We start from the raw sequence: 14,232 nt of genomic DNA, 5'->3' as shown, positions 1-14,232 counted from the left end.
AGAAAAGAAAGGAGAAAAAAGAATTTGAATTGCATGTTCTGTGCTTAAAAAGATGACAATAGTGAATGGCATTTTTGCCTCCTGTCTTTACATCTAAACAAGCAAATCTGCATAAGCCTCAAGTCCATGGCTAGCAAGACATTGCTTCAGCTTGTACAGTGCCCTGCTTTCTAATTGCCGCACCCGTTCCTTAGATAAACCAAAGACACTACCAATTTCAGATAGTGATTTCTTTTTGCCATCCTCAATGCCATATCTTAGTCTGATTATCTTCCTCTCTCTCGGGTTGAGAATGTTTAAGAGGCTGAGAACATGTTTTCTCATCAGTTGCTTTGCCACACATAACTCTGGGATCTCAACTTCAATATCTGCAGTTATCTCCTGCAAACATAAGGACAGAAAATGCAACTTAATTCAACTCAACTAAGCCTTAATCCTAGATTAATTGGGATCGGCTATCGGGATAACAGTTCAATTACCTACTCCTATCAACTAGCCTACTACTGCTAAGTAAACGGTTTACACAGGCTACTCCTATCCCTTGGCTTTTCTCTTTATATAACTCTACTTATTGGATAGCACCGTGAAGATGAAGACGAGAAGTGTTTACCTGAAAAGTAGTTTCTTGGTCTGCCCACACTGTTTGTTGCATTGAAAGTGGCATTCTTGCCATGTAAAGCAACCTCTCCAACCTGACAGTTGTAATTCCAATACGTTTCGCTAATTCTTCTTTGGTTGGATTGTGGTTTCCTTCCATAATATATGACCTCTTTGCCTCCGACACCTTGCCCAAAGTATGATAGACATTCTCCTGCAAAGAACAAATATAATTTAAACCAGTAGACTAATAAACAAAGAATAAATTAACATTTAAGAGAAGAAGATTGTTACCGGTAAACGAATTGTCCTAGAATGCTGAAATATGGCCTTCCTAACAGTCTGTCTTATCCACCAGTATGCATAAGTAGCAAACCGGCAACCAACTTGTGGTTTGAATTTCTCGATGCTCTTCATAAGACCCATACTTCCCTCCTAGAATAATATTTGAAAGAAAATGGAAAATGTAATCAGAATTCACCCTCACCCGGGCATATATCTCCCAAGTAATATTCTTCTTAACTGTCATTATAGTTTTTCATTTTGTCCTACTGTCTTTCCCTTTTTTGATCGAAGTTGATTTTAAAGAGAAAAGAGATCAGATCATATTCAATTTACTAATGTAACATTAGTCAAAGTCATAAGTACTTTCCTTGTGCATGAAAGTGAAAAAGGAAAAGAAAGAGCTAGATGACTGTGGGATATAAAAATAAATAACATAGTCAGTTAGTTAAAAAGAATGAGTAATAAAACAGTATTTGCCAAGATGGTCACAATGAGGCTAGTTCAAGGGAACAGTAAAGTTATTCCAGCCTAACATGATTAGATTGAGATAATGTTTTGCAGAAGCTACCTGACTTTAAACTGGAAGTTGTTTAGAGAAAATTGCTTCTATCTTAGAGTTACACTCCATGATCGCTGCGAATATCAAATCCTTGCAATGTAATTAATTTCACTGTACATAACTTTTCTTATCCCTTCTACTAAAAAATCATCTCTCACTTACAGACCTTTTTCTTATCCCTTCTACTAAAAAATCATCTCTCACTAAGGCATCTAAAGGTCTATAAACCTTGGTCTTTTCATTTCTGGTGCCATTAGAATTATAGCAGAAACTGCACCAATTACATCTGTATTCTCCTATGAAAATACCAAATTATGCATATTCATTAAGCACCCCATGAGATTAAAATGGTTTCATTTAACCTGCAGTAGATCCTGAAGGCTGAGACCGCGGCCTTGATATTGTTTAGCAATGTGAACTACCATCCTCAAATTTGCATTAATCAGCTTTTCTCGGCTTCTGTTACCAGAGTGAAGTTGCGATTGCATGACTGAATAACTAAGCCCAACAGCATCAGCCCATTCAACCAAGGTCGGATCACGGCCAAACTGAAGCTTAAACTTTTCTTTAACATTCTCCAAGCTCATTAAATCCTGTTTCAAATTGCCATGTCCATCAACAGAAAAAAGACATTCCATAAATCAAGTGTCCCCCACTGCTGCAATAGAAGTATTCATAAAACAAACATCCAACTATTTTCAAGTTAATGTGATCTAAGTATATACCTGCACTTGACCAATCAATTCAGACTCCTCTTTAGCCGTCAAAAGTTGTTTTGTTTCTGGACCCCACAAAAATAATCGAAGTGGATCCTTTGGATCAAATCCTTCATTTATCTTTTTTTGTACTCCAGCCCTTCTAGAACTATATGGTTCATGAAATATTTCTTTTGTTTTTGTCACCCTGCGATTCTTCGACTGCCTCTCTAAACGTCGTGTTGACCTAACAGTCTTGACCTCCTCAAGTGAAAAATTAGATAAATCTGTGGGTTCCAAACTGCAAAAAGTTTTAGAAATCAGTCCTTAAAACAGAAACACAAAGCATATAGGAAACATAACAGCTCCAAAGAAACAAACCCAGTAGAAACTGTATCATCAAGATTAGCGCATTTCTGAGCTAGTAATGCCGCTTCTTTAGAGGCAGATAAAGCTTTTCTAGCAAGGTCAATCACATTAGTCGGTTCAACAACCATAAGCTCATCAGTATTGGTTGTAATAGATTGCATAGTCAGTGACCAGGATAGACTTTGCCCAGTCTGTACAGAAGACATTCTTCAATAGAAAACCATACAAGAATAATATTCAGGACCCAAAAGAATAAACCAGCAAAACTTTGATGCATGTATCAAGAAAATAAAGTCAACTCATCTTACAAATTCCAAAAACTGGGCCAACGAAGCGAGTGGCACTTAGAGTGAAGTATTAACTGATCCAAGACATCAGAGCAAATGCCTTCCTGATCTGAGGTCCCAGGATCCATCTGTCTCGTGTCCACTGTTGCCTATAATTAAGCAAGAAGAGTAAGCTTTTCTAGTTCCACGCATACTAAGTTACCATTCATATCTTCCCGATATTTTATTTGGTATCTATAATGAAAATCTAACCTGAAAAGTTTTATCTTCCTTGAATATGTTCAGGAGAGGCCTAAACTCATCACGCTGCTCTTGCAAAAGAACTGAGGTAGGAAAATTTCTAGCTATAGAAGTGGTTGGAGCAGAAGTAACTGCAGGAACTGCTTGTTCATGAAGCATAAATACAAAATTATCAACATAAGCATCTTATCATCACAACTACACAGTAATAAAACATAAATTAGTGTTAATTGAAAACCCAACCAATACTTGATGCAGTAGCCAGGAGAGGTCTCTACCTAGAAAAGCTTCTCTTAACTAACATTTCACTACCATCAAAAGTATGAAGTACTTTAGAATTAAAATCTACCTAAAAATGCCCAATAAAGATATTAAAAAGCTTAAAAATTTAAAATGCCACTGCCATGGATATCAAAACTCAAAAGCATCATTCTTTCTAGTATTGTGCAAGAAAATCAAATGGCACAACTCAAGAAAACAGCATGAATTAAAACAAATTACAGAATCACAACTAAAGATTGTGAATTTGCAATACTTTATGTTAAGTACCTGAAGAAGAGAGAGAATTCTTGAAATGGGTTCTTGAAGGAAATGGTGGAGGAGAAGAAAGGAAAGTCCTTGCAGTCTCCATGCGATAGAATATTAATGACAAAAATGATAAAGAATTCAATTCAGTATGCTGGTTGGTATACTGAGGTGTTTACAAAACATAGAGTTCATGGTTTTACATGTTCCTTTCTAGCAGACGAATAACTAAAGCTAAGCAAGAAACTGGAGCAGTTGCAGAGAGACTATTACACACCTCAAAATACGGTTCAAAAGATCAGGTTGTATGCTGCTTCTACAGCCATTGTCATTTTCTTCCTTTGCGGTTCTTTGGGCCAATAGCCCCCAGCCCATGAATCTGGCCCACTCTTAACTGTAATTTATGGGGGCCTTGTATCCTGGTCCAACACTTCACCAGATGATAAAAGGTAATCTTAAAATTAGAAAAATGTATTACAACAATCTATTATATTAATTTCTGAATGGAAAATTAAAATCTCTAAAAGTGAAAATTTAAAATGATGAGGAGTATTTCAAAATTTATAAATATTGACCTTCTTGTAACTTGGCAAATGATAAATTTAATTTAATCCATAAATTATATAAATTTTCTCAATCAAAATAGTCTTTTTGTTGCATAATGCATATACTTAGTGATTATAAAAAATAACTAATTATCTTCTTCATTGAATCGTATTTTAGTTAATAAGTTTACATTTTAGCATTACAAACCATAAGTATGTTGTTGTCTTTCCTATTTCATTTTAAATTTATTATAAATCGATCATTTTTATAATTATTTTACTTTGTCGTTTCTATTTTAAAGTCTAGAAGAGTAATAACATTAAAATTTATTATAAAACGATCGTTTTGTTTGATTTGATCATTTATATTTAAGATTTATTAAAACATACTATCTAAAAGTTATTATAAATCGATCATTTTGTCGTTATCTTTTATTATTTTTCTATTTAAAAACTTAAAATAAATAAAAACATATATTATCTCTAGTTATTATTGATTATCATTATCACCTTATAAAATAAAAATAACACTAAAATCATTACCATAAAAAGACTTCAATATCATTCAATTTTAAAGTCGATTAGTTAAATATTAGAAATCTAGAAATAAAATCTACTAATTTCTTGAGATATCTTATTTAACACTTCATTTCATTTAACTTGTTATATATGGGTTTTCTTTAAAAAAAATTAACATGAAAGATTACTATTTAGAAATTATCCAATTTTATATAAAAAATGTTTAAAACATAAATCCATATGTTTTTGTTAAGAATTTCTAGCCCACAAGGTAAGTTGGTAACAGTCATTTTCCACTAAATCAACTTGACCTCATGCTGTGGCCCTGTCCAAATAGCTAGTGGGACCCACAAGACATCATCTGTAAAGACAGAAGGGCACCTACCCCACACTGAGGCTTAATGTGGGACCCATGTCAGCAGCTTTACCCCCTGCATGACACGTATAAGAAATCTTAACCCCACACTATGAATCAACGGTTCAAGAGTTGGCTCTCTCTATTTATCTCTTGTAGTGGGGTCCATAGAATCACCAAAAGGCCCACTTCCCTGTTTGTCCTTTTTATCCATCATCTCATCTTCTTCTTCAACCTCTCTTCTATTTCATTCAACTACTACTTATATAAAACCCTAAATCCTCTCTCAAAATCTCTCACTCTCACATAAATTTCAAATCTTTCTTCACTGATACAAAATACCAGCGAAAACCCATAAATTATTTTCTACTTTTCTATCATAATGAGCTCTAAAATGATCTTCCATAGCTCAAACCACCGTCAAGAGACCCCAAACCTTAATAACTCACTAATACCCGCACCCACCACCGAGTCACAACCCAGAACCCAACTCACTTCCCATGGAAGACCTACTAATTCACTATCCAAAGACCGCCACACCAAAGTTAATGGCCGTGGGAGGCGGGTCCGGATGCCAGCTCTTTGTGCTGCTCGGATCTTTCAACTGACTCGAGAACTAGGCCACCGTTCTGATGGTGAAACTATAGAGTGGCTTCTCCGTCAAGCAGAGCCTTCTATAATCGCTGCGACCGGCACTGGTACTGTCCCTGCTGACCCTGTTTCTACTACTACTGGTCATATACCATTTCCTGTTTCTCAATCCGTTCCATGTAAGGTTCACTCCGTAGGAGGTGGTGGTCATGGTCATGGCATGTTTGCCCTAACTGCAGCGCCAAGCTGTCGTCTGGACTTGGAGTATAGGCACATGCCATTTACTGCATTGTTGCTGCAACCAGCTGCCGTTGTGGCTGCTGCCGCCGCTGCAGCTGCTGCGGAGGTAGGTGAAAGGCGTCAGCAGCAGGAGGAGGAGGAGGAGGAGGAGGAGGAGAAGAAGGTGCTTGGGAATAATGGTCATCAGGATAAAATATAGGAAAAGGATTAGAATTGGATCAAGATTATAGTTTTTATTTGAAGTATAGGTTCCTTTATGTTAATTTGGTGGGTTTAAGGATATGCATAGAGGGTTCTGGGTGGTGGAGCCATATGTGTGTGTGTGTCTTTCTTTTCTTTTTTGGATTGGGTCATGAATCAAATGTCTTCTTCCTTGTCATGTTTTGGGGTTATTATGTTGGAAGTGAAGAAGATCTGAATTAATTAATGTGATTGTTAGTAATGGAAAAGTGATATGAAATCCATGGAAGCTATTTCTGGTATGGAATCTTACAAATTGGTACATGTTGAAATTGGAATTGGACCCATCATTGGTGAATGTTATTGAGAGGCTGGCCCCATCCTCAAATGACAAATCTCTGTCTTCACTTTTTTTTTTTTATTGGGTTAGGCAGTTATTTATTGGCATGGAAAGAATTTCTGGAAATTTTTAAGGGATGGTGATGAATTTATTACAGCTCAGCAGTTATTTATTGCCAAATTTAATTTGGGTTAGCACCTGATTACCTTCAATCTCAAATGGGTATGGCTTTAGGGTTATTAGTGTTATGACCATGAGATCATCTAATAAGACGAATTCTTTACAAAATCCATACTTTATTGGTCCACAGAGTGCCTTCTTCTTTTGAACTGAGTTTGGACAACACTTGGGTGAAGAGTATTATCAGACTGATGGAATTGCCAAACACCAAACTCATTGTGAAACAGAAATGAAAAGCAACCAAAACTTATCCATCTCTCTTTTTTTCTTAATATCAAAAGAATAAACAGTACACTGCCTTTTAACATTTCCCCCACTTTTTCTATCAGAAAGATTTGGCATACTATTCTAAGGCATGCCTGCAAAATTGGGATATGAAAGCTTTAAAACACATATTTATACAAGGAGCTTTATGAACATCCATATAAGATTTTATTGATTAAATTATAGAAAAGGAAATACAAAGCCATGTAGCAAGAAGAGGAGATCAGCACAGAAGACCCAGCCATTTCTAGTGCCGATTCCCAAAGCTCCACCACTTTTTCTTCTTTCTGAACTCATTAGAGGTGGTATCTAAATCAAACCACAAAAGGAAAAAAGTTTGATCATTCTCATATCACCAGAATTGAAGCTAATTCTCACAGCTTCTCTAATCATTCTTCTAAAACCAGAAGGACTGACATATCAGATGAAGTAAAGCTTATGCGGAATCAAAACTGTAGTTGTTAAGGGAAATGAAGTTTGATAACCAGTTATTTTGTAACGTATAACCTAAAATTTTAGTTCATTTCTCATCAAGTTTACTCAACCCTGCTCCCGAATGATCCCCCCATTGTCAATTTACGTCTCTCTTTCCTATGAAATAGATGGCGTAGCAAAGGAAACAAAAAAATTTACCTCCTTGAAAATAGATAGAATTGTAGTGTACCTCTGCCCAAAAGCTCAAGAAAATTGCTGCACATAGAACAAAAATTCTTTACAAAGAACTTCACATACTCTATACTTAGATTATACTTAATACTATATGCTAGAAAAGAATGTTAAAAGAAAAACAATAGAAGAACCGCAACTTTCAAACTATACTGGTAGTCAAAACAATCTATTTAATAATAATGGGATCATGATCTGTTCACAATTTCATTCAATATGTAAAAGAAGGGTAAAAGAAAAAGGATAGAAGAACCGCAACTTTCAAACTATACTAGTAGTCAAAACAATCTATTTAATAATACTGGGATCATGATCTGTTCAAAATTTCAATTCCAATATGGAAAAGAAGAGTAGAACATAACACAAACAGCAGAATCCTACTCGGATGCTTCTTTGAAGTAAAATTAAGAAAACAATTCAATATAGTAGATATCTATGTTCACCAATGATGAAGGTGCTGCCCGTGGGGGATTAGGAACAAAATTAATAAACAAAACTATTACCTAACAAGTCTTATTCACCTGATCTGGCATATTAGTAAAATTAAGCTTATTCCAAGATTTAATACCATAGCTATTATCAGCCTCACAACACACTTGAAATTTCATATAAAGCCACAAGTTGGAAGTAAGAGAAAGAAACAAAAACTTTAAAATTTCCTGAATAGAAGATAAAATGAACTGGGAATCATATCTGCAGAAAAATGATACTGCAACTTTCTCCCTCAAAACAGGAAGAAAAGCCAAAAGGATTACCTCCTTTTGTCTTCTGGTTGATAGGAAGAATCTCTATGTAGCAAGTGTCCTTAAAGGAGGTCATAACAAGTATCTTCACACCATACTGCATTAGATACTTCTGCAAGTTAATATTGGACCAAAAACACATTGATAATCTCCAACAGCATAAAAAACATAAATGTGTATAGGAGCTTTATTTTGAAAAATAAAAAGAAAATATAGAACGAGCACATACTTAACTAAATTTCGAGAAGGTATTTATAGCCTAAGTTAACAAGCGGAACAGGTATAAAACTTTAACTTCATGCAATATTAGAGATAAGGAAAACAAGCTCAATCTCCTTCAAAGACAAAAAAAGGTCAATATAATCCAAACCCAGCAAGTTTGGCCTGGTTGTTACTATGCCAACAATAATCTTCTTTTGGCTGTCATGGTTTACACCTGGGCATTGCATCACCAAGGGGGAAAAAGTTTAAAAGAAAGTCGTTATAATCCATACCGTATCTGCAGCTGCCTGCAATGTGACATGATCCCCCCACTCACCGCTCCTGGCATAAAGCAAAGGGCATTAGAATCAATATACTGGGTGAGAACTCTTAATAATCAATTATAAAAAGAAAAATTCTGTTAATACTTTGACATTTTCTTCAAGTAGTCACCATACTCCATAGGAACATACCCTTCATATATCTCTGGATGAGATCTCAGCTGATGATTATAAAATATTGCAGGGAAAACGTCAGGACTCATGGTTGTCCATTGTAACAAACTAAAGAAAATTGTGTTCGGTTGTTAACAAGAAGTTAGAGAATAAAGCAAACCTGGTTTACAACCTGTCGCCTCACAACTTTGTGACGATCAGGCGTGCTGTATAATTGATCTGATAAAGCACGAAACTGAAAAGGAAAAAGTAATACCAGTAATATAAAGAACTTTATCATTATTTCTTTGATAAATCTCCTTATCAACCAACAACAGTAATAAGATTTGCTCAGAGTGAGACAATAGACAAAGAAAAAGTTGATAAGAACTAACCTGACAGTTACCATCCCCTTGAACCTTAACCTCAAAAAAGTCAAATAACTGCAATCTAGATTAAAGATAATATATTAGCAGTGATGTAACCAGGGGCGACATTTGGTCGGTTTGCTTTTGTGCTTACCGAATAAACCAAATTTTATGTAAATATGAACTGAAGCGAACCTGATTTAGATCAAACCAAATTAACCAAATCTTATATAAATATAAAGTGAATGAAATCGAGTAAGAGGTCAAACCGAAAAATCAAACCAAATAAACCAAATTACATAAAGTTCACATTACAAATTAAAATTTAAGGATATATTTTATACTTTTACTAATAAATAACAAAAGATTCTGTTATTTTGGTTAAACCAAATTGTTTGAACTTAATACCAAACCAAAGCAAGCCAAAATAATTTTGGTTTTTAAAACCATAAACTGAATTTATAAGACAAATAAAAACCGAATCGATAATCGGTTCAGTTTTTTGCGGAATTTTGCTCATCTCTTGATGTTAACAATATCCAGTAGAGAAGTTATGACGAACACAGATTTCCAAGAAAGAAAAAGGGAATAAAAGTTTTCAGAAAATGCAATTGATTGATTCACTACAAGGAAACGATAAACACAAATAATGGTTATGAATTATTTTAATTCATTAGGCTTCATCTAAAGCAGCAATCTCATTGCTTAATTTAAATACTGTACATAAGAGAGAGCTACTCCTTGAGAAGCTAAGAGAGAGCTACTCTTGAGAAGCTCTTCGTTGATAATGCTCATGAAAATCACAAAAAAAAAAAAAAATAATAATTATTACCTATTGAGAAGCCTTTCATGATCTGAGGATGCTTCATCAATTGAAGGTATTTCTCCATTAATTCTGGGAACATGCTGTGCAGAAAGGAGAGAAAATGCAGCCACACAATAAGGATATAACAAACATGGTGCACTTTTATGAGCTCAAGGAAAATAATGGAAGCACAAACATGCACTATGATTTTGGATTGAATAAATGGAAATTAAATGATAATATGTAGAGTTATTCCTTGATAAGTCTTGATTCTTAAATAAGTGATTGAACATTTTATTTCTCTTAAGTTTTTGTATATGTATGCTTGCTGATTCCTTTAAAGGAGAAACAGAAGGGGAACGTAGATTTGATTACCATTTAACACAAGCTTTCAAGGAGATAGAACCTAAGATATTCTGATGCAAATCAACACAACAGATAAAAACAGCTAGATCCAAGAATCAATATTGACATGAACTTGGTTACAAACATGTCAATTCAATATATATTGAGAGGATACAAGTATCCACAGTATAAAATCTTGTGAATCCTGAGTTCTACATAATGAACATAGACAGTATAGCACCATAGTCTCGAAACTGTTTCTGTTGGAGGTTTACTTAAATAATGCCAGAAAATTAGAGGATTAGAAGTGCCCTGAATTGAACTTGCAAGTGCAGCTTGAAAATCCCCAATAAAATCACATAGTAAATCAGAAAACACAAAAGTCACATATATGGGGTCATTGGAGAAGTGCTTGTGAGCTGGGGGGAATTATGACCTCCAATTATCTATGCCATTCCTGTTCTAATTTTTCAGTAATTTGAATCTTGATCAGAAAGGTGTTTGATACCCCTCTTTCCCCACTAAAGTGAACTAAGTAGTTTGATGTGAAACCTCAGACTTAGGAGAACAATCAGTTCAAGAATAACATAACAATTCAAATACCTACAGTCTAGTTACCCACAGCAAGAAGAAGTAGCACGCAATCATGATGATTTAAAGCAAGTAGACTAAACCTACAGGGATAGGAACCATTTGATTCAGCCTTCTGCCAACTTCATCATCCAGTGCATATTCATCAGCAAATTCTGGAGAATAAGAATACTCATCCTCATTACCAGGACTAGAGCATGAACTAGAAGGGACCATATCGTCAGAATCTTCATGGCTATGCTCATGGTCTGTAAAATGTAAACATAATGTTAGAGCCACTAAGGAAACTCAATATACAAAAATGAAGATACAACCGGCAGCTTCACCACCACATGCCTGAACTGTAGCTTCTTGTCGGTGTACAATGCCAATCATGCGACTGAATAGATTCTTGCATGTTATCTTCTCTAGCTGGTGAGTACCTAGAGGCTTCAGCAACAGCCAGTTGCGAAAATTCTTCTTGCAGTGTTCGAGCAATAATCTCATCACTATCTACATGGGTACAATCTGATATGTCATAGTGATCTCTGATATATTGTCCATGATAACTGTCCTCATTTTGAACTACACCACAATAATACCCAGAATAGAAAGGAGGATCTCCATCAAGAAGACGAAGACCCCATTGAACTACATCTGAATCTTGCTCATACATAGCCATTTCAAACAATCCTCCAAACACAAAACCTGAAATAATAATATTAATTAACTCCTCTACTTAGTCCAACCACAACAAGTTATTGCCTTAAGGATTAGGATACAGAAACCTCAAACTCATATAAGCACCAGCTGTCAACCATTAAATATAAATGGTGGACCTGCCAGCAGCTGAAAACTGGAGATCATGAACTTGAACTTTTCAATACAGGAAAACAGCTTTTCTCTAAAATTTTGTCAATTAAACAATAAGGGTAACAAAATTACGATTCAAAAATAAAATCCTCTAAGAGACCCATACCAAAAAGGAATGGACACTAAAATCATTTAAGATTAGTTACTTTTAGGTGTACTTCACTAAGCAATGAGATATAAAGCATGACAACTAACAAGTAAAACATAATCAATTAATAAGATTCAAATGCAAATGAACCTAATAGCAATCAGGCATTTCATTCTCCTTTTTTTTTTTTTTTAATCATCAAAACTGCAGTTGCTACATAACTAAGCAATCAAGATACAAAAGTACAAACAAAAGATTGAATCTTTGAATGAAACAAGACAAGCCCACTAACCTGATTATCTTCAATTCGGAAAAGCTTGAAAATTTCAGTCAATAAAGACACAATATTTATAAAGAAAGAAGCAAATAAGATAAAGATTAAAACAAATTTGACAAGAGAGAGAGATTAGAAGAGCATATGGGTCATTTATATATACTGTTTTGCCGCGGGGTGTTAAACGTCGAGCATGTTTTGGAAATGGAGAACTGAATGAAGTGCGGACGAAGTTTTATTATTATTTTTTGGGTTGATGGGGCGGGATCTCATGGTGGAGGTTGATTTGATTGGTACAGAAATTGGACGGCTTGGATCAGTTTTAGATTTTTGAAATTGGATGGCTTTACGGCTGTGATTTAATCATTTTGGTACAAAATGGCTGCTAATTATCAAGATTTTTCTTTTTTTTTTGGATAAAAAAGGTCCAAGTCCAATTTAGGTTTAAGTCACCTCCGATATTATAATTGTTTCATAACAAGAAAATTATCAACCAATTCTTTGAATTGAAGTAAATGGAGTGAATTGCAACGACAAAAATCAAATTTAAAAAAAAATTGAGACAAAAATTAATAAAATATTAATTCATTATGTATTTAACTTCTTACATTTCAGGCATGCATACGAAAATAAATATTTAAAAGCTATCAAGAACAACCATTGATGAACTATAGCCTTCTAATATAAAAAAAGTCGAAAATTAGTTTTAAATAGCAAAAATTAGTTTATATATGTATAATATATAAACATCAGAGATTATTCATTTAAATAATAAATGCACTATAGTTATTGTCTTTTCTAATTTGAATGACCATAAAACCATGTTAATAGAGATTTCTGCAGTAAATAATATTTTGAGCATATAGTTTAAAATATAAATACCGTAATAGAATAATCTTTATAAATTTTTAAAAAATTAATTAAGATGTTAATAAAACATTATCTGCCTATTATGAAATTCTTATATATTTTTTTCACTAAATTGCTAATTTTTATATTAATATATATTTTTATTTATAGAAGAGTTAATTAGTCGTGTACTGCATAATAAGATATAGATATTCTCTTACAAAACTCACGAGAAAAACTCAAATTTAAAATTTATCACTCTAAAAAATAAATTACTATTACTATTTGAGTTCAAATTTAAATGAATTTCTATATTAATATTAGGTTTTATGTCATCAAGTAATTAAAATTATAATTAGCACTTGCACTACTACTGCATGCCGCGTTGCCTACCAATATTGATTATTAAATTAAATTAAGCCATCTCAATGCATTATTTTTTTTAATAGATGATATTAATATATTATCAAGGAATATATTTATCTTACATAATTAAAATTAAAAAAAAAACAATTGGTCAAAATAATTATCTTTAAACTTTGTTTAACTTTAAATATATTATATTGAAAAAAGAAAGTGAATAGTAAAAGAATTGCTAATGCATGATTAAGCAATAATTCTCATTTTTACTCATTTCAAATAGGGATTTTAGGTTGATTTTTACGCAGCCATGAATTTCTTATTCTATTTTAAAATCATTATTCCTTTTGAAATTCCAACCTTAGGACATATTTATTCATTTATTTGTATTTAAAGAAAATCTTAATCTTTTACTGATTATAAAATAATTCAGCCGTTTTTTTACCTTAGGAAAACTGAAGAAATCTTAAACTTGAAGTTTTTCATTTACTATTTACAGTACCAACGAGAGTTTAACACGTTTCTAATGAGTAACAACAGACTGCTATTTTCATTGTGAAGTTCATATCCATTGAATCTACAATAATATATATATATATTTCGATTTCTTAATAATGAGAAGCAATTATTCTTTTCACTGTAAAATTTCACTATTATATACACAAGCAATTCTTTTATAATTAATATATTTGATAAATGAAAATATTATTAATTTATTAAATTTAATTATTTAACAAAAAAACATAATTAATTTCTCAAAAATTAAATAATATTAAATATAAAAAGAGTCGACTATATATATTTATATCAAAATTTTCATTTCATTTTCTATTACTTTCATGGATTCTATTTAGAGGAGATGTACAAATTTTATTGTTAGTATGA

The 14,232-nt window shown here is 33.2% G+C and overlaps 2 protein-coding genes across 2 annotated transcripts; one reads left to right on the top strand and one right to left on the bottom strand.

The window, feature by feature from the left end:
- Nucleotides 1-10: 10 nt before the first annotated feature.
- LOC8284504 (RNA polymerase sigma factor sigF, chloroplastic) lies at nt 11-12,594 on the bottom strand. Its single transcript, XM_048380357.1, has 21 exons — nt 12,157-12,594; nt 11,261-11,611; nt 11,012-11,172; nt 10,016-10,089; nt 9,211-9,265; nt 8,997-9,071; nt 8,810-8,883; nt 8,675-8,723; nt 8,193-8,277; nt 7,405-7,461; nt 7,021-7,080; nt 5,853-5,973; nt 3,582-3,733; nt 3,045-3,172; nt 2,814-2,941; nt 2,518-2,712; nt 2,167-2,437; nt 1,804-2,034; nt 892-1,032; nt 611-811; nt 11-381 (listed from the first exon to the last, which is right to left on the bottom strand). Exons 2-21 carry the CDS (start codon nt 11,583-11,585, stop codon nt 94-96), a joined length of 2,871 nt encoding a protein of 956 aa, XP_048236314.1. The 5' UTR covers nt 11,586-11,611; nt 12,157-12,594; the 3' UTR covers nt 11-93.
- Nucleotides 5,210-6,289, top strand: LOC8284503 (transcription factor TCP11). Its single transcript, XM_048370045.1, has 2 exons — nt 5,210-5,674; nt 5,765-6,289. The coding sequence occupies exons 1-2, from the start codon at nt 5,359-5,361 to the stop codon at nt 6,004-6,006; spliced, it is 558 nt and encodes a 185-aa protein (XP_048226002.1). The 5' UTR covers nt 5,210-5,358; the 3' UTR covers nt 6,007-6,289.
- Nucleotides 12,595-14,232: the final 1,638 nt, after the last annotated feature.

Source organism: Ricinus communis, chromosome 10 (assembly GCF_019578655.1).
Source record: "Ricinus communis isolate WT05 ecotype wild-type chromosome 10, ASM1957865v1, whole genome shotgun sequence".
Classification (NCBI taxonomy): domain Eukaryota; kingdom Viridiplantae; phylum Streptophyta; class Magnoliopsida; order Malpighiales; family Euphorbiaceae; genus Ricinus; species Ricinus communis.
Note: the sequence above shows the minus strand (reverse complement) of the source record. Positions and strands in the feature narration are given on the sequence as shown.

Bases quoted from the DNA above. Each gene is read 5' to 3' on its own strand.
- LOC8284503 (XM_048370045.1), top strand. From the start codon at position 5,359: ATGAGCTCTAAAATGATCTTCCATAGCTCAAACCACCGTCAAGAGACC. The intron at 5,675-5,764 runs GTACTGTCCCTG...TTCACTCCGTAG, and splicing joins AATCGCTGCGACCGGCACTG to GAGGTGGTGGTCATGGTCAT.
- LOC8284504 (XM_048380357.1), bottom strand. From the start codon at position 11,585: ATGGCTATGTATGAGCAAGATTCAGATGTAGTTCAATGGGGTCTTCGT. The intron at 8,278-8,674 runs GTATGGATTATA...TATCTAATGCAG, and splicing joins TGCAGGCAGCTGCAGATACG to TATGGTGTGAAGATACTTGT. The intron at 2,942-3,044 runs GTTAGATTTTCA...GCTTAATTATAG, and splicing joins AGGAAGATAAAACTTTTCAG to GCAACAGTGGACACGAGACA.